At 38.9% G+C, this 19201-nt stretch overlaps 1 protein-coding gene across 1 annotated transcript in view; it reads right to left on the minus strand.

Annotated features, from left to right (window-relative positions):
- Window positions 1-764: 764 nt before the first annotated feature.
- The window catches only part of zmat4a (zinc finger, matrin-type 4a), a 119811-nt gene continuing 101374 nt past the window's right edge, over window positions 765-19201 (minus strand). The window contains exon 7 of the mRNA XM_018669730.2: window positions 765-4572. Coding sequence (XP_018525246.1) covers window positions 4545-4572 — 28 coding nt within the window. The 3' untranslated portion in view covers window positions 765-4544. The remainder of the gene's footprint in view (window positions 4573-19201) is intronic.

A 19201-nucleotide genomic window follows, 5' to 3' on the forward strand; every position in this document is an offset into this window, starting at 1 on the left:
TGATGCAACTCTTCTTTTGTGGAGGTAGTTATTCCTTTAATATCTCTGGCTGTATTTGGCCCATACTGAAAATGTTGAAAATCAATGAACAGGACTGCTGAGAGATTTGCATCAATGAGAAGAACCTTGATATTTCAGGTATTTAATTCACTGGTGTATCACAACATTCCCATATGGTTATTTGTCTATGAATGGTTTCTGAATTGATTTTCACAATATATAATGATATATACTGCAACAGAGTAGTTTAACACAGCACAGCTCTCAGCATACCTCTTCCGAAACCAATGCCTGCCATCACCCAATCAGAATGATAGTTTGTTGATACATAGCTAGATCCATAGACAGTACAGATATTTACAGCACTGAGCCTTCTGTGAAGCAGAATTTCACTGGAAATCAAAGTTCTCAGTGTGGGCAGTTGTGATCAGGTGCACCACAATTATCTATTGAAACAGGCATGTCCATGATGGCTAGGCAATAGTATGTGTATGACACAATAACTAACTAACTAACTAACTAACTAACTACAGATTAAAGATTTCAAAACATATATTATTAAAACGACAAGCCTTGGTGGTTGTATGTGTAGTGATTTTAAATTGCTTTCTGCTTTTGCCATCTTAAAGCTAGTGTGTAGAACATTAACAACATTGATTACAGTAATTATCATAACTTTACAGACAGACATTACTACAGTATAATTATTGTAAACGACAAGACAAGGAAGAAACATAATAAAAACAACACAATACAAAGCAGAGTTAGTGTTGTTGCAAGTGTCTTTAATTCTTTTCTCAGACACAATAGAGCACATAACCCAGAGCACAAAGGGACTAGAGGGTGTATGAGAGGTGGACATCCTGTGATGAAAGAGAAATGACTGAACCAAAGCAATGTTTGGACAGAAAAGTTTTCACTCAGCCTGAGCAAAGCAAAGATTTTTTGTTTTTTGTGTTTTTTTTTGTTTTGTTTCTTTTTTTTGACTTGCAATAACAAATCAATCGTGCATGTGTTATTTGTAATATTAAAAAACACATTTCTATAAATTACTATCAATGTCATCAATGGCGGCGTCTCTTACATCAGCTGGCAGCCCTGACATCAGCCAGCAGCAGTTTGTTTTCAGTCCATGATGTCCTATGATGATTTTTTTCTCTTTCTCTACAGTACAAATCTCCAGCTCTATGTTCAAGTTATCTCAGCCATCAATAAACATAGAGAACTCTGCAAAATAAAACGCTTTAACAATGTCAGTCAAAGCTACATTTTGAATAAATACAGTTCTGCAATTAACACAGTACTGGAAATAACAGTAGAAGAAATCACTTATACTGTAAACAGATAGCAATTACAAATTTATCTGATCCACAACAGTAATATATTATGAATTTATCATTTTCTTCAAGTTCTTATTTATACAACACTGGCTTCAAAGTCGACATCTTTAATTTTATAACGTGACATGTAGAAAGAAGAATGCTACATAAGCTTTGAATAGACATATACTGTATATCTATTATATATATGTATATATATATATATATATATATATATATATATATATATATATATATGTGTGTGTGTGTGTGTGTGTGTGTGTGTGTGTGTAAAGCTGAATTACCCTTTAAAACACAATATCAGTCCATTATTTACCAACACATTTTACAAGGCTCTATAATGGAATGGATTCAGTACATGAGAATGTTTGATTTTCAACAGCAGTTTTAAATTTCACTTAAGTAACCAGTTACACCTCCCTGAGATGAAGACCATACTGAAATGAAAGCATCTTAACCAGAGGAAATATCTCTAAATCTATTACATGGATCACATACAGTGCACTGTATATGGGGCTTTTACACAGAAAAAGAAAAATCTTATTTTTAATTTGTGGAAAAAATCACATCTTGCAATATCTGTTCAAACCAGGAGGAATCAAACAATTATTTTTTTTTATTTTGGTTTAACTCAGATGCAGTCTCATTTTGTAGCACTGGGCATCATTTCTGTAGGTTATGATAACAGTGTCCTCACTAAATTGCTGATCAGGGAGCATGGAGCAATGGCTATAACACACTGGGACAAAGAAACATTATCTGTGAGACTGTCAGACAGGTTATAAATAAGCCAACAGTTTAGCAGTTTATTATTTAACCACTTTTAACTTTTAACTCTTGGAGTTTAAAGTGAAAGTGAGCGCAACCGTCCATTACAATGGACATCTTTGTTTGGACAGAATCTCAAGGTGGGGGGGGGACTGTGTCTGGTAGGGCAGCCTTATAGATGGGCTATGGTTGAAACAATGTCTAAGGCAAAAGTGCTTACAGTTTCTCCAAGAAAATCATAAAGCAGGGTGACAAGTTTGAACCTCTGCCCACCAGGTCAATTGCTGCAAAAAGTCATTTTCGCAAAGTTAAAATTGTCAGGGGCAGATTCATCTATGCAGATGTTGGAAATGAGAGGGGGAGGGGTTTCACAAAAACACTGTCCGATCTTCTGACAAACACTTCGGTCAAAGAACACTGATGCCTTGAGGACTGCATCTCTACTTTATGCAGATGATGTAGTTCAGGTTAGCATCTCCAAGTCAGAGGCCATGGTACTCTGCTGGAAAATGTTGGACTGCCCCCTTTTGGGTTGGGAGTAAGTCACCAGAGTGAAGGAGAGTTCAAGAGTGAGGGTGAGATGGAATGTGAGACTGACAGGCAGACTGATTTTGCGTCAGCAGTAATGTAGACGCTGTACTGGACTGTCATGGTAATGGAGGAGCTGAATCTGGAGGCAAGGCTCTCGACAGTAGACAATAAACTTTGGATAAGGATCGAAAGAATGAGACTGTGGATACCAGTGGCTGGAATTCATGTCCTTCACGGGGCATCCATAGTTAGTCCAGCCATCATGAGGGTGGACTGAGGACTCACCCTCAGGTGTGCACCTTAACATGGCTGTTTTTATCTTAGGACTTGCAACTTTAATTTTCACACTTTTTTCCTTTTTTTCTTTTTTCTTTCTTTTTTCTCTCTCTTTTTTTGACTCCTGTCTCCACAGGAACTGGATCATCTGTTCAGTTCAGGTCCACACAAAATGTTGCTGAGCTTTGGGCAATTAACTCTTTGGCAACTCTGTAAGCCTCTGCAATTTATGGTTACTCATGACACCCTTCTTTGCATGAGGCAGGTTTGTCGTTTATGTGTATCTTCCAAGAAACATAATTCCAGTTTCGGACATAGTATCAGACATTCAGAAGGGACTTGGAGTGGAACCCCCCTGTTGAAAAGATTGCAACTGAGAATCCACTAAAGGGAATATATAGCCCATCTTGCATAGCTAAGGCTGAGGATTCCCCAAGAAAACCTGGAGGACTGGGAGATGGGGAGAGAAAGATATTTGGGTCATTATGCTTAGCCTGCTGCTACTGCAACCTCAACCCATATGAGAAAATGCATGGGTGCATGGATGGAGTTTGAGCGTTTACAACCTGTTTGATCATCTGCTTGTGTTTCTTGTCCCATTGGATGTTTTTTTTTTTTTTTTTTTGTGTGTGTGTGTGTGTGTGTGTGTGTGTGTGTGTGTGATGTTACTGTGTTCCCAGGAAATTCTCAGAAATAAATTTGGTGAGTTATTTCCAGTTGGAATCCAAAACAAGAAAAATAAAAGCCAAGTTGTAATAAACCAGAGTTATTCCTTAAAAGTTTTAAAAACTATTTTCTGGTCCTGCGTAGATGCTGATGTATCTTTATTAATTCTGCTGGCCTCCTTAAAGCACTGCCAGAGCCACAGACAGAAGTCATTAACTGTTCAGTACAGCCAATAGAAGATAATGCCATTACAACATACAGTAAGAGGCCAACCAGTGACATTATTGCCATCAACCCCTTTCAGCAGTAAGGGGATTTAGCTCCACTACAAGCATGTATGCAATAAAAGCAATACAGTACCATACAGAATCTGAGGGCAAAGAGAATCATTTTCCCATAGTCAAAGCCAAAAATGCTAAATACTATGTAATTTTTTTGATATTTCAAATAAATATGTTGTGTGTCATTGAAGTAAACGCAAACAAAAACAGTTAAAAACAACCCTCATATTCTTCTTATATTCACTTAGCAAGTACTTAGCATCCTGTTGAAAATAGTAGAGTATAATTTAGTCCATGCATTTTTAGAAAGGTTGCCGTGTATCAGATCCACTTTCATGCTCTCTGACTGTCAGTGGATCAAAAACACAGGATGCAGCTGCAGTGGAATGTCAAAGGTCAATGATTTAAGAGTGGCCAGCAATGCGGAGAAACGGTTTAATCTGTACTGTATACTGACAAGTGAGAGTTGATGCAGTGCTAGAGTGTTACAAAAGAAATCTCTTTATTTTGCTCCTTGTCAGGGTGGCCAAACAGACAGAGTGAAAGACAGAGGAGAGAGAGAGAGAAAAGTGAAATGATGTGGAGGAGAGCTGAAGCGGGGCAGAGGCAGAAAAAGCAGGGCAAGCTGACCACAGCTTGTCTGACATCAATCCAGTAGTTGTTTTTTATCCTCGTCCCACGCTCACTGGACACATATCTGGTTCTTCAGACTATTGGAGAAAGACAGACAAGAGAGAGGATGGGTCAGGCTTATCACTGGTACGTAACATGTCTCATATTCGGAGTTAAAGCAGCACAGCAAAGCAAGTTATTTAAGCAAAAATCACATTTACTATTTTCACAAATCATACAATAGAATTGCAAAGTTTGCCTCAAAATAACTGTGGTCCTGGTTCTGGTCAATCCTCAATTACATAAAATAATGAGTAATGCTGTCACCTGAACACATGCTTTGTCATGTTCCATGCATTTCTCTTTTCAGAATTTTTAGTCATATAGCACATATTTTCTTTTCTGGCCTTTAACTCAGAGAAAAATCCTGCCAGTGGCTGACTTTATTCTTTTACTTTATGAGAAGTGTCGTGATCTGGAAACCATGGATTAAATTTTACTAACATTTTTGAAACTACAATAATAGTTTCTTACAAGCTAGGTCTGATGATCACACAGGTTTTTAAATAAGTTCCCAGTCTACCCAAAAAAAGACAGAAGACAAAACAATCTTTACCTAAAATTTTGCAAACCTCTCACCTCACAGTACACAGACTGACTAGGTCATGTTTGAACTACTGTATGTGCTGTAGCTGTTTGCATACATTTCGGGTATGCTTATTTTCTGTTCTACCTCCATATAGACAGATCCAGCTATTCTGCTGATTGTCTAACTCCTGGTGTTTCTTGCCCTATGAGACATCATTGTTAGCAATGTTTGTGTGTTCACAAATCTCAGTAATTATTCTAGTGAATACAGTGTTAAATTTAATTACGTTTTTCTTGAAGTCAGGCATGTTTTATGGCAATTTTTTTTCTCCCAAACACCCCTTTTTAAATTTGGATGTGGGCATGTATTCTTTAAGAGATGGGGTGGACAATCCAAACATGGTCATGGCATGACACTGAAATGCACCACAAACTCCAATTCAAAGCGATTCAATGTCAGAGACTGTCCTACCAAGATAACACAACAGTGTCAGTCATTTTTGCAAATGCCATAAGAAGGCATATGTCTATGTTTAAATGACAGGACCCTCAATGTCGCTATAGGAATTATGAGTCCTCTCTGATCAAAAGAGGAAGAAATGTTACATTTGTTATAAAGTACACAGCTGGGGCAATCAGGGTGGTTGAATGGGTCAAAAAAAGAACAAACTTGAATAACCTTAACCAAGTAGTTACTTTAACCCAAATCACAAAATCCACAAATCACAATCTTTCCCCTCACCCTCACTGAGTCTTTGGCCCTCAATAGTAGATCGGTTTTGTCTTAACAAAGATGATGTGTACCAGTTTTGGAAGTCACTAACAAATGATGTCTTCCAGCCAATAAGTGTATCAGATCAGATAATACTGATATGTGTTGTTCTGGACTGCAATTACAGTGCTTAATATCATTTAATTTGGAGGACAAAAACAACACACTATTTTGTTTCAGGGTGAGCTGTACTCGTGGATTGGGGCAACAGAATGAAGGACACAGTCAGAGTGGCCAGATTGGGCAGTTCTGCCCAGGGGAGCTACTTTTGTTTAATTGAGCATCAAAAAATTCTTTGGGCTTGTTGTGATCATTTGGGCTTCTTTCTGTACCATTTGGATGTTTTCCCCTAATCAAAAGATTGGCTATATAGCTACAGCTAAATTGGGGTCAGTGATTGATGTTTTCACATTTGGTCTATAATGCCTCCAGTATCTGCACGCAGGGTCAGTCCATCTGTAGTGTGAGGGAAATAGGACAGTTGGAAAACATTTGCGCCGACCCTTAGAAAATATAGTTATTTTGCAGTATGAACAACCTGCTGCAGATGAGTGGCTGCATACATCAGCAAACTGTGTCACTGCATTTCTCATGGAACATGAAATTGAATAACCCCACATGAAAAAATGAAAGTTTGCAGTTCACTAGTTTCAAGACTCAATTATAATTGAGTAATACACTAAGGGGACGCTTTTAAGTGATTAGTTTTGTCAGTGTTATTCAGCACAGTGATCCATTATTTCCAAAAGAAAATATCCACAGACTCATGCTCACAGGGTTTAAATTCATTATTCCTTCATCGAACTGCACTCAATGCTCCATAATGTCAAAGTGAAAACTGAATTTTAGACATTTTTGTAAATGTATTAAAAGTGAAAAACTGAAATATTTTATTTTCTGCCATTCTTCTCTGCAGATCCTCTTGAACTCTGTCAGGCTGGATGAGGACAGTCGGAAGACAGTTATTTTCAGGTCTCTATTTTCAGGTCTCTATTTTCTCTTCCTACTCAAGGATATTCATGGAGTTAATTCTGTCTTGTCTTAGGTCCAGTCTGAGTTCCTGAGCGCAGTGGACCAGGTTTTCATTTAGAATATCTCTCCATTCCATTTTTCCTCAGCCTGATCCTGCTGACATCATGCTTCACTGTTGGTAGGGTACTGGACAGGTGATTTTCACTTTATCATTATGGGATACTGAATGTAGATTGGTGAGGGAAAAAAGTGAGGGGATCTGAACATTCTGAATGCATGAATCAACAACAGGCTGATTGCATAATCAACAAAATAGAGCTAAAAAGTACAGCAGCAGGGTTTATCCACCAGTCACAGGATTTAAAAAAATCTGTGTTGTGAGGGTTTTGTTCCACATGTTCAACAAGCCGTCTTTTTGCTTTACACCTGACACTGATGTCAAAAGGTTGCCATCTAATCCCAGTTTCTGTGTGATTGAATAGGTGAGTGGAGGTATTTCATATATTTCTCCAGCAGCTTGGACCAACAGATGGCCTCATCTCATCAGTTTATCATCACACTATTGCTGCCCTCATCGCCCCTTGGCTAGCAGAACTATTACACTCACAGGCTCAATCACTCAACCCACTGAGGACTGAGTCAAGACAAACCATTGACTGTCTATCCCATAGACAGTATAAACAGCACTACCAGCGCACCCGTGGTTTAATAGCACAGATGGAAATAAATCGAGAGGAAACTTGCAGTGTGCGCCCGTGGGGATACAGAGTGACAGCGTAACCAGGGGCGGAAACATGACAGACTGACAGTGAGCGTTGTTTTTGTTGCTTTATTTTTACTGCACATAATCAATGCAGTTTCCTCTGTCAGTGTAATGGGAATTGCATACTGTCTTCAGGTGAACTAAGCAGAGTAATCACAGTCTGCTCTGTAAAAGGAACATCCCGCTGTGAGAGTCCCGCGAGGACAAAACAGCCACAAGACAACAAACTGTCACGCTTATTTTACTGGGGAGCTTAATGTAGCAGAACACACCAATGCGGCAGAATATATATTTTCTGACCCTAACCTTTGAGAAATACACCAAAGACTGCTGCAGTATTGGGCACAACTTATTGTTTTAAATATAGATATAGCCAGGATGAATAAAGTCTCATTTTCATATTTGTCAAGTGAAAGACTCACAGATTGTCAAACTATTAAAGGAAACAAAAGGCAAGTGCTGAGCGTTGTGATATAATGGTGATGCAATTTGTGATGGGATTCATATTTGCTCACATAATATGAAATTTTTAATTTTTCACAAGTGTGTAGAAAAGCCTGAATGCTTATGCATAAGTCAGTTGTAAAGGTGTATTAGTAAGTTGAGGTTTATTTTTGTAGTTTTTAGTTAGTAGCTCCAGAATAGTGCCTGAAAACCCATTCAGGTCTATGCTTGAAAGGTTAAAGCTGCACTAATTAATACTTTTAAACAATGGGTCAAATAATGTGTGTGCAATGTGAAAAGAGCCACTTGTAGTGACATACCCACAGAGAATTGACGCTCTACTGAGCTTTTTAGTGTCTTCCAGCTCATTGTTTTGATTTTACTGCCCACAACTTTACTGTTGCAGTTCATTCTCCCTGCTCCCATCAACCCAGTATCCAGCAGCAGTCAGCAGCTGGTTTTGCAAAAAAACATGTCAAATGTCTGAGGAGTTTCACAGAAAGCATGCAAATGTTGAGCATGCAAATACCAGTAATGGACTGCTCCCATTTTGTATTCTGCTTTAATTTGAGGTGCTCTACATTCCTGGTTCATTCATATGTATGAATATACTCTCAATCTCACGCTTTACATTGCTGTAAAACCTGCCTTAATTACAGTGCATTCAGGATTAGGTAGATTCTCCTCTTTTTATAAATCCCCAGATGAAACATACAGCAAAACGATCTCATTCAAAGACTGTATTTTCCACTTAAAGGCATTTTACATCACTTTGTCTTACATGAAATCATATTGAATTTGATATGATGCAGCTGGCAAACCCCATTTGAAGGATAATGTGAAGGTTGAGTTTGTCTAATTTATCCCCGTCATTACACCACTTGGCAATCTCACAGCCAACAGCTGGATTATGAGCCACCTTTGACACCTGCGTGTATATTCTTCTTGTTTGTGTGGTTAACATAGGCTGTAGATAGTGAGGCCACCGGGTAAACAGAAGTGTGACCCCTGCATCATCCCTGATGCAATCACCACCTGTATGGTAAACAGTGACATGCATGTGCCATGTGTAATGATGTACATTTTTTTTTTTCAGTCCTGGTTATTTGAAGTAACTGATAGCATTTGTGTCATTTTATGTACAATATGGACGTTTTCCAAAGGCTTTCATTGATGTTGTTCTTATCTATGGTGGGTCAATAAGCCAAATTCTTCCAATCCAAGTGGGTCAGGTCCTGAATCTGTGACCCCTTTTACACTAAGAAGGCTTTGCATTATGCTGGCTTTGCTTGTTTACACTGAATTAAACAAAAGCGCCGCTGTGTGTGCTGTTAGGTAGCACGCCAGCATTCCGGAATCAGAGGCGTGACATGTAACACAACAGCATCGGTGTCTGTCCCGCCGTCCCAGCTCACTCATTTTACACAGACATTGATCCAACTCTGTGATCCCATTCTGTGTTGATACCTTGTATATAGAGCGAGGCAGAAAAAAGGTGCAACATTCCCGCCTTAAACAGGCTGTTTAAAGGGTGCTTCAGTTCCTCCATGTACCTTGGCAGATTAGGTAGGAATCTGATCTTAAAAGCTAAGTGTAAGTGCATCCAAGAAGCATTCAAAACAGATTAAAATCTAATTTTGAGACAGAATTCTAGCCAGGTGGTGAAAAAGTGTAAATCTGTCTCTCCAACACATATATGTCATCTGTGGAATTTCCACTCATTGTCTGGTTTTCCTTATACACCCATGGCTTCTCTCCTCTGAATAATCTGTATGGGTGAGGGTGCTGGCTGAGTTTGCGCCTTGAAGATGATGAAACTTCAGTAACTGATAAATATGATCATCATTCAATGTGTTTGTGGGGTATGGGTAACTGTAACGTAATGGTAACTGAAATGTTATTATTGTATTTAAATTGCTGAAGTGCAAAAGTTATATATATAGATATATATATGTGATCTGGCCAAGGGATATGCATATATGTGGCTAAGCGTAAATGAAAGTGTCTCTTTTAGACTTTATTCAGATATGAGACACATGACACTGCACATTTGAAACTGTTCCATAGGAGTGCTGTGACTCTTCACATTAACCACCTCTAGATGGTAGTTAGAGGAAGTATTTGTTGTTTAATAAATTCCTCTCCAGCTCCGCATGAGGTCTCACACATTACTGATGAGCACTCTGAATAGATTAATCAGTCGAGTGTGAGTATTTAGAAAAACATCGAAGGGCCCTCTTGGTGCAAGTGGCAAGTGTATATTACGTTGCTGAACTCTGAAAAGCGACTTTTGTCGGAGTATCTGAAATCTTTTCTGCTGTTTACCTTCTTCTCCATCAAGACGTCACCATTCAAATGTGCATCCCTCCTAAACTGACAGCAGGACAGCTTTTAAAAGAAGCTTGGGGATGATACATGGCCTTAAGCCCAGCCTTCAAATCCCACTAGCACTGTGCCACTCTGCACGCACAAACACACACACACACACACACACACATTCACAGATTTAAAGTCAAGAGTAACATTTTTTAGTGCTACTGTATATCAAGACTCCCAGCTTTCCTCTTAAGGCAAAGAAGGGTCTCATAAGTAATTCACTGTGCAGCCGGTGTAGGTTACACAGCTGCACAACCTCCAGCAGTCCAGAGAAACCATACAACCTGACTACATCAACTCCTCCAACGTGGCTACTCTGCAACTTATGTATTCCTGTGGCGTGTGACAAATTGTGTCAGCACATTACTCTACTGAAGCATTTTTCATGCATAATTCATCCTCGAGCCTACATTCTGCACGGACATTTTCAAATCCCTTTGAAGTTAATTCCCGCTTCGTGATAAACAGCCTTGCTCTCGCTGGCTGTGTTGCAGCTTATGATTGTCTGTGTTGTCTGTGCTGAAGGAAGTCACCTGTCCGAAACAATTTTACTGTACAATACTAGAGAGTTGGAGAGATTACATCTAATAATAATCCACCATGCAAAAAGCAGAGAAAGCTTCCTGAGTAGTCTGATGTGTTTGTACATCAAAGGAAAGTTTCATGTTTTATACTACGCATACACACACACACACACACACACACGATTTCAGATAATGTATCACCAGTGAACATCTCAGAGGATGCTGAAAAAATGCATTTTCACTGCATTGAAAATGCATAGTTACTACACAGGCACGTTTACGTCGTATGTGTCTTACATTTTAGTCGAGTTGGCTGTGAGGACGGGGTGCATGGGTTTCTGGGATATCTCTGCTCTAACCAAAAAGGGCAGTAAACAGCTGTGTCTGATGTGAATGTCATTGAGATTCATCTTCTGAGAAGCATGAATGTCTGTACCAAATTTTGTGTCAAACCATCAAGTACAGTAGACATCTACATATTTCACTGGATAAATGATACATTTGACTTGCTAGTTGTGCTGGAGGCAAAGTCACAGGATCACAAAAGAGTTGGAAGGTAGATTCATCCTTTGGAAACTATGCATGTCTGTAAAAAGTTTATGGTGATCCATTTAGAAGTTGTTGAGATATTTAGATACGTTTCAGTCTGGATTGACAGACTGACATTGAACATGCCAATGATTTTACAGGGGACAATTGGCTGAGGTTGTAGTGAGATTTTATGTTTTCAGCTGATGTTTCTCACAATGCCGTATTCTGGCTCAAATCCTGTGCATCTATGTGTTATTCATATGGGGCAGCCTTCTTCAAAAGCGAGAGATGACTTCCAATAATATAACTCACAGAACAAAGTGAATATGTGATTACCCTGGGGTGAATGACAGAGAATTAAATGAATGGGGGCTGGCATCTCACCTAGCATCAGTATTAGCAGGCCCCAAGGAGAGTATCAGCAGAAGAAAGAGGGAGTGAGAGAAGAAGAAAGCAGGTGAACTGACAGACACTTGCCCCACTTGGATGTTGACAATTGCCTGCACTGTAGCCAACTGTGTCCCTGAGTTATCTCTCTGCACACAGGAGAATTAATTAGGGGCTTGATGATCGGGGGAAATGAGGCTGAATAATAAAAGGCATGACGATCTTTCTCCGTGGCGTTGCTTCTTTTGTCCTTTGTCCTACCCAACCCATGATGATTGTCATGCCCGGGAGCTGCTCTTGTCATTCATACCCGCCTACCTCGTGCACCTAAAGTGGTTTGTAAAAATCCCTCCACTGAGCAGCTAATGGGTGCAAGGTGTAAAAATGGCCTGCCACTTTGCAGAGCTCCCACTGTGTATTGTTGTAAATCACAGAGCCATTACATGGGAGATGAGTGCTGGGAAAATATGGGCACTGAAAATTCTCCCTGCCTCAGCCCCAGCTGTTTTCTGCTTCAGCACACAATGCATTGTACATGCTCAATATTTAGGCCTCCAGCACCCTCGGAACCACAGGTGCTCCAAGTCATTTTCAACAGTTTCTCACTGATAAGATCATTTCGAAAAAGCTATCTCTCCAAGCTTCTTTGATTCTCGTTTCAGTTTCTATGTTGAATGAAGTTGTTAGCTGAAGATCATCACACTATAACTCACAGGAACAGTGACAGTGACATTTTTCTGGTCAAGTACTTGCAGTTGTCTGCATTTTTCTTGCAAGGACACAGCTGACAATTATTCCAGTATCACAATAACCAGCTTCTGTCACAGAGACCAAAATTAATAATGCACTTTGCTGTCCTCAACAATTCATCAATTGTAAGTGTAAATATTACATCGTAAATATTAAGCTGTGATAACAGGGTGTCAGTGTTTATCACTGGCAGCAAAACATTTCAACACATTCAACATTTTCATGATAAATTACCTTTGTACAGACAGAAAGGAAAATCTTATTGTTTGACTTGTGATATAAAAATAAAAATGAAAAACACCTCCCTGTATAATGTTCAACAGCAGCACAAACTGCAGCCTCCAAAGGTTGAGTCAGCACCTCTCTAAGACTGTGTACCAAACATAGAGGCAACTGAGTGTATTTCAATTCATATAACTATATTAACCATATAGAGTTTTCTAAAGATACAATTACTGTAAATGTTTCTGTGGGCAGAGGTGTTATGTATGAGTAGCAACAGATGCAATGCATCCCAAATCTCAACAATGAATGGCATGAACTAGTAAATCACATGCCCTAATTGAAACTCCCATCAAGAGGCATGTTTGAAATGGAAGAGATAAACCTTGTCAGAACCATCTTCACTGGCAAATGACTGCAGAGTTCATTCAGCTAGCTGTACAACATCTCAAACTAAGAATGAATGTGAACAGTCAATTTATACATTAATTTCCATGTTTAGCATTTGTTTGAGTCCAGCTGTCTGTGGTGAGGTACATTGTACATGGACATGCTGGTGTAAACAGAGAGCAGATTGTCTGCTCTGCAGTTGGTTGCTTGGGTGCAGAAAATACTACAAGACGTAGCAATATATATCGCTATATATTGCAACCAGACTCTACTCACACAAAAACAGTAAGTACACAGGAGTTGCAACATCCTCTTGGAACATTATCTTGGATGCTAACATGATCAAACACTTGCTCATGCAGTTTACTGGCCAAACTTATTCAAACCTTTCAATTGGCTTTCCATGGGTCCATGGTACTTTCTGTACCAGTGACTCATCACCTGAGAGCATCATTAAGCAAGTGAACAGGCTGCAATGGATTTTAGGTAACTGAAAGAGAATAAATTAGTGTTATTCTCTGGTATGAGCCCAAGGAAAGTCACATTTCTCTGGGAGAATAAGGGACTGTCTTGTTCTTGTTACAATGTGTCTGGTCTTGAAATGCAAATTTTGATGGAGGCAGACTTTGAAATGCACCTCAGTATATTGATTGATGTTTTCAGATGCCCCAATGGCCATTTTGTTTCCATGTCTAAAAAGCACCAGTCTATTTCCCAGCAGAGACTGTAACCTCACTGCAGCTGTACCAGCCTCTGTATACTGTGCAGATAACAAATGCTAGCAGCTGAATCTCTCTTCCTTTTGAACAGACAGAGTAAATGTGTTGTCTGAATTGCAATGAGGGAAACTGTCAAGGCTTATTAGAGAGCATTCTCTCATGCTTTGAAGATGTGATCGTTTGTATGCTCATGTTTTACTAGAAATAGGCTGAATGAAAGGGAAGGATCATGCAGGTAGTGATGGTGATTCGTGGCAGGCAGGATAGAGCCTCGAGGGGCTCATTGCTCCCCGGGCTAGCCTCTTACATCGACTACCATGCCTGAGAGAACACTAAAGGAAGACTGTGGATAGACCTGTCAATGACACCCAAAGGAATTTCCCAGTGTTTGGTTGCTGCAGTGTTGCTGCCAATTGTATTCAATGGGTGGGAAATCACTGAAGAATATAATGCTGATTGTGTGAAACTGCACTGACAGCACTTGTTGACATTTGCATTTCAAAAATGGAGAAAAGTAAATATTAGATTGTGACAGCAGGGTGTTGTTGTTCATTACCAGCAATGAAAGTTCAATATTTCAGTATATTCATCAGCCCGATGACAAATTGCCCCAAGCTACAGTGTGACAGACAGAAGGCAGCCTATTATTGTTTGAGTGGAAAAACCAAAATAAAAATGAACAACCAGGCTAAGAATTACTCTTTATTTTTTAGAAGTGAAGTACTAACTTTAGATGTTTAGCTGTGACTCTTTTTTGTGTTCTTCATTATGAAAATCAAACCAATATTCATGTGTGAGAGAGCCAGCTCCATAAAGTGCTGTGCATGGTAAATGGATAAAATGCTTACAGATTTATACTTATTTATTTATGGATAATTATGATTCTGTTTATAACACAAAGGTACAGATATTTGTTACCAGCCAGTCTACTGATAATAAAGATTAATTCATCTTGAAGTCATGGGCAGATGTGCAGTCTGCCCAGGGAACCAACAGAGGCTTTTGAAATGCATTAAATGACCAAAGGCTTCCTATCTGCAGTCTGTTTACTATTCATCTGTGTTTAATAGTTATAGAGAGTTTAGAGTTATTTTTGGCTCATTGTAAGTTGTTTTGGTTAGACAGAAGATCAATTCATCCAGTCTTAACTATTAGATCGATTTGGCTTCTCTGCATGTTTTCTCTTTTCCTGCAGGAGAACTGGACCCCAAACACTGTGACAACAGAGAGGGTTATATCTAGGATTTTAGAAATACTGAGGTCGTAAGTCTGTGTGTGGACATGCAATGGAATATACAGTTTGACTATCCACAAACCAAAACAGTCACATTTTATTTATCAATTTAACTGTTCAATTATATCATATGTAAATTTAATCTCCCCACATTATGACCTGATTCCAGATGTGTAGTATTTTCTGATGAAGAAATGGATGACTACTGACTGTGTTGCTGCAGTGTTGCTGCCAATTGTAGTCAATGGGTGGGAAATCACTAAAGAATATAATGCAGTCTTGAGACTTTCATGGTTATGACGTTGATTGTGTGACTAAATTCCTTTCATTTACATTAAGTATCTGTCATTTTTTGCTTCAAAATTGTTTAGTCCAAGTTAGTATAAAACCCTATTTGTGATATGTGTAATTGTGAAATGTAAATACACACATATTCAATCCAATTGTGTATCATCAATTGAATATCTCTTCCACATAACTCTACATCTGTAATATTTTATTCTGTTTTGTCTGCTGTGTCCTCAAATTTTGTTATTGTGCCACATTTTTAATGTCACATTGTTTTTTGTGAATCAGCTCATTCATCTTTGCATCACTGACTACTGTATGTGTGTCCTTGTTTAACTAAGCTATGGAAACAAATTCCCTTTTAGAGAGCAAAGAATCTGCTCTCCAGCAAAACAATGAGGACGGTCTTGAGAAGCGAGCCACAGATAATCTGCCAGTAAATTGGGCACAGTGGATGAGCAAATGCAGAAGAAAATGTCAAGCAGCTGAACTGAACTGGAGAATCCATATGCCTTTCTCTGTGCTGCCATGGGCCTGTTTCTGAAAAGAGGCATGTGTGATGTGTAGGCACTTGGTGTTAAAGTGGACAGATGAGAGCACCGGCACTTGTTGTGTTTGTGGCCATGGAGAAGAGCCACAAAGTACTAAAGGGGAAAAAGAGGTAGGAGTGCATCCGGGCTCTGTCATTACAATATGCCATTCTGTTCAATGTATCTGGACTGAAAGTGTTGCAAACTACCAGGATAAACAGACTAAATCCTGATGCCCCTGTCAGACAGGCCAACCAGCTGGATTTAACCTGGCTGAATACAATACATATTACAGTATGTTCTCCTGGCATGGCAGAGGACGCAGCATGAGTCATGAATACAGCACCCTTCACACCACCATATTGAGATGATAAAATAATCTGAAGCAGGGAAACAAACACAATGCTCTCCTATTATACATTTTTTTTTACCACGTTAGTGCTATGAGTTATGGATTTAGTTAAAACTCAACAATTTCATGACAACACATTCACCACCCCCTGGTGGTGGAGGATGACTTTGGTGATCCAATGATTTTGCCTAATGCCACCATGAGGTTGCCATTATTTGATTTTGGGTGAAAAGTTGAAACATCTATTGAATGGACTGCCATGACATCCTTGTTCCCATCCATCCATACCACATATCCTTTAAGGAAGGCTGGGGCCAATCCCAGCTGACATTGGGTGGGCACACCCTGGTCAGATTGCCAGTCTATCCATGTTCCCCAAAGGATGAATTAATACTTCAGTGATCCTCTGACTTTCATTTAGCACCATCTTCAGGACAAAAACTAAAAATGGTGGGTTTATGACAAAAGCCTGCAAAACTGATGACATTCGACCTCACCAGTACTTTGTGTTTATGTGACCTGTATTACTCTTCAAAGTCTTCTAAACACTGTGTCACCCATATCCAGCATCAGCAGCCATACAATCCTGGACTTCAGTTTCATGTCCAAACATTATGGTAACTGCAAGGGACATCCATTACCTTCTTTGTCTTTTAAAGTAATTGAAAAGAATTTTAAGAATTTAAAGTTGATTTCTAACTATAAATCTCCACCTTAGCAGCAACAGTAACAACAATATTAACATTACAAACATGCATGCTTCTGATTTGTTTCTATGGGAGCTATTTCCAACCATCCAATTCTGCTGACATAGCATGGACACATTAGTGCTGATCAGAAATTATTAAGCATGTTGACATGCTGGCTAAGATAGTGAACAAGGCAAATGTGCATGTTCACTTGCTGACATTAGCATTCAGCTTAAAGTACTGATGTGTTCAAAGCCTCACAGAGTCACCAGAGAGAGCAAAGGCTTTCTTTTTCATGTGATATTGCAAATAATGGGAGATTACAACAGGATAAAGCAGTTGGGATACTTCATCCTGAGGATTTGCATGAATTGATTAGATACAACATGAATTTATTGTGTGTACACTAGTTGGAGTGGCTAATTGTTATCAGACAGAGGCAAAATGTCTGGAGATGAAATATCTATGACTTGCCATTTCCAGAATATTTTTTCCAAATGAGTGGCTGAGTGTCACAACTAAAAATCTCAAATGTGGACGGTAATAAATCCTTCATTTAAATGATTTATCTGGCTTTCTGCTGGTAGGGATGATGCATTCAACTGAAAACAGAGAGTATGTTTTTCAGATTCATCTTCACTAATGCGCATCTGACACTATACAGTCACGTTTGAAATAGTTTTCATGTGTCCAAAGGCCATGAAAGCAACTCAACAGTGAGAAAAACAAGTAGTTTCAGATGTTGAAAGTCAGACTCGGAGGGGCAAGAATACAAAGGTGTTGATTATAGCCATCATAGTTATACTGCACAAGCTTTAAGAAAAATACTCTTCAACCACTGTGTCCAATGATCTGCATCAGATTTGCATGCTTCAGCAGTGAGGGCATATGTGACTAATCAGTTCCTGGAGCCTATTGGCATGGTTGAATCTTAAATCTCTTTGTATGCACACGTATCTGCTCTCATGCATGTAGGATGAATACACACACATGTAGTGGCCCTTGATGGATGACTACCCTGGGAAGAGGTGATGGCACAATAATTACACTGTCAGCTTGAGTTGACCTATCATTAGCAGCAGTGTCTGAATACATGTGGGACTGCTCATATTGCCAAGCAATTTGTCTTGTGTTCAGTTTTAAATTGATACCATAAAAAATGCAAAAGAGATAATGGAAACTGACTAAAATTGAAGTGAAATCTTGTAATCAGTTTATGTGAAGCAGGATGACAAGCAATACAATTACTCATGGAAAGAGCCTCACTATGGTGTTGTGTTTGAATCCTCATGCCTTCAATAACAATAAAAAAAAAAGTACACTTAAAGGACCAGTGTGTAGAATTTAGTAACATCTAGCAGTGAGAACACAGACTGCAACCAGCTGAATACTCCTACAGCTACAGTATATTTAGATATTGTATTTATTTCTTAGTCTGTAAAACTATAAAAAAGATTAGGGCTGACATGTCTCCTTTCTTCCTCTTTGTCTTCCATATACAAGCTGCAGCATCTGCACGTAAAAAAAAAAAAAACATGAAAGGCCCTATACAGAGCTACTGCTTGGTTCATTTTGTCTGTTCTGTCTGTGAAAGAGGACCTGCACCTTATGTAGGCTCAATTTAAGTTAATGAAGACTTGTTAGTTATATGTGATTTTACACAAATATAAACATTCTATTGTATATTATATTCCATTTCTGCCAACAGATCCCTGTGGTCCTTTAAAAGCAAATCACTTCTTCTTCAAGTTGAAACAAGTTAACAAGTCAAAACAGTGGTTGATTTTTGCTAATTGAGTTCTTACTCTGTTATGTTGAGGAAATATTCCCTCTGTCTTTGTACCCATGAGATATAATTGACATTACTATTTTGAGTTTTATTGTGAAACAGATGTCTCTGGTTCTTAGAGATGATAAACAATATGGTGTGTGTTAATAAGTTACAGTTATTGGGGTACCAGTTGTTATTTGGAGGGAGGGATTGAACTGATGTCTAATCTTCACTGTATTAATGTTGAGTATGGTGAAATGGGAACATAGAAACCAATTCACAACCTCTATTCACTTTGTTTAGTATCCTCTATTTTCTTGCAATAATGCTTTGACTTGGAAGGTGACTCAAACTGTCAACACTGTTTCCACAGCTGAAAAGTAAATCAGTGATAGATGATTCTTGCTTTGCATGGAAAATGACCA

The sequence above is a fragment of the Lates calcarifer genome, linkage group LG13 (genome assembly GCF_001640805.2).
Source record: "Lates calcarifer isolate ASB-BC8 linkage group LG13, TLL_Latcal_v3, whole genome shotgun sequence".
Taxonomy (NCBI): Eukaryota; Metazoa; Chordata; class Actinopteri; family Centropomidae; genus Lates; species Lates calcarifer.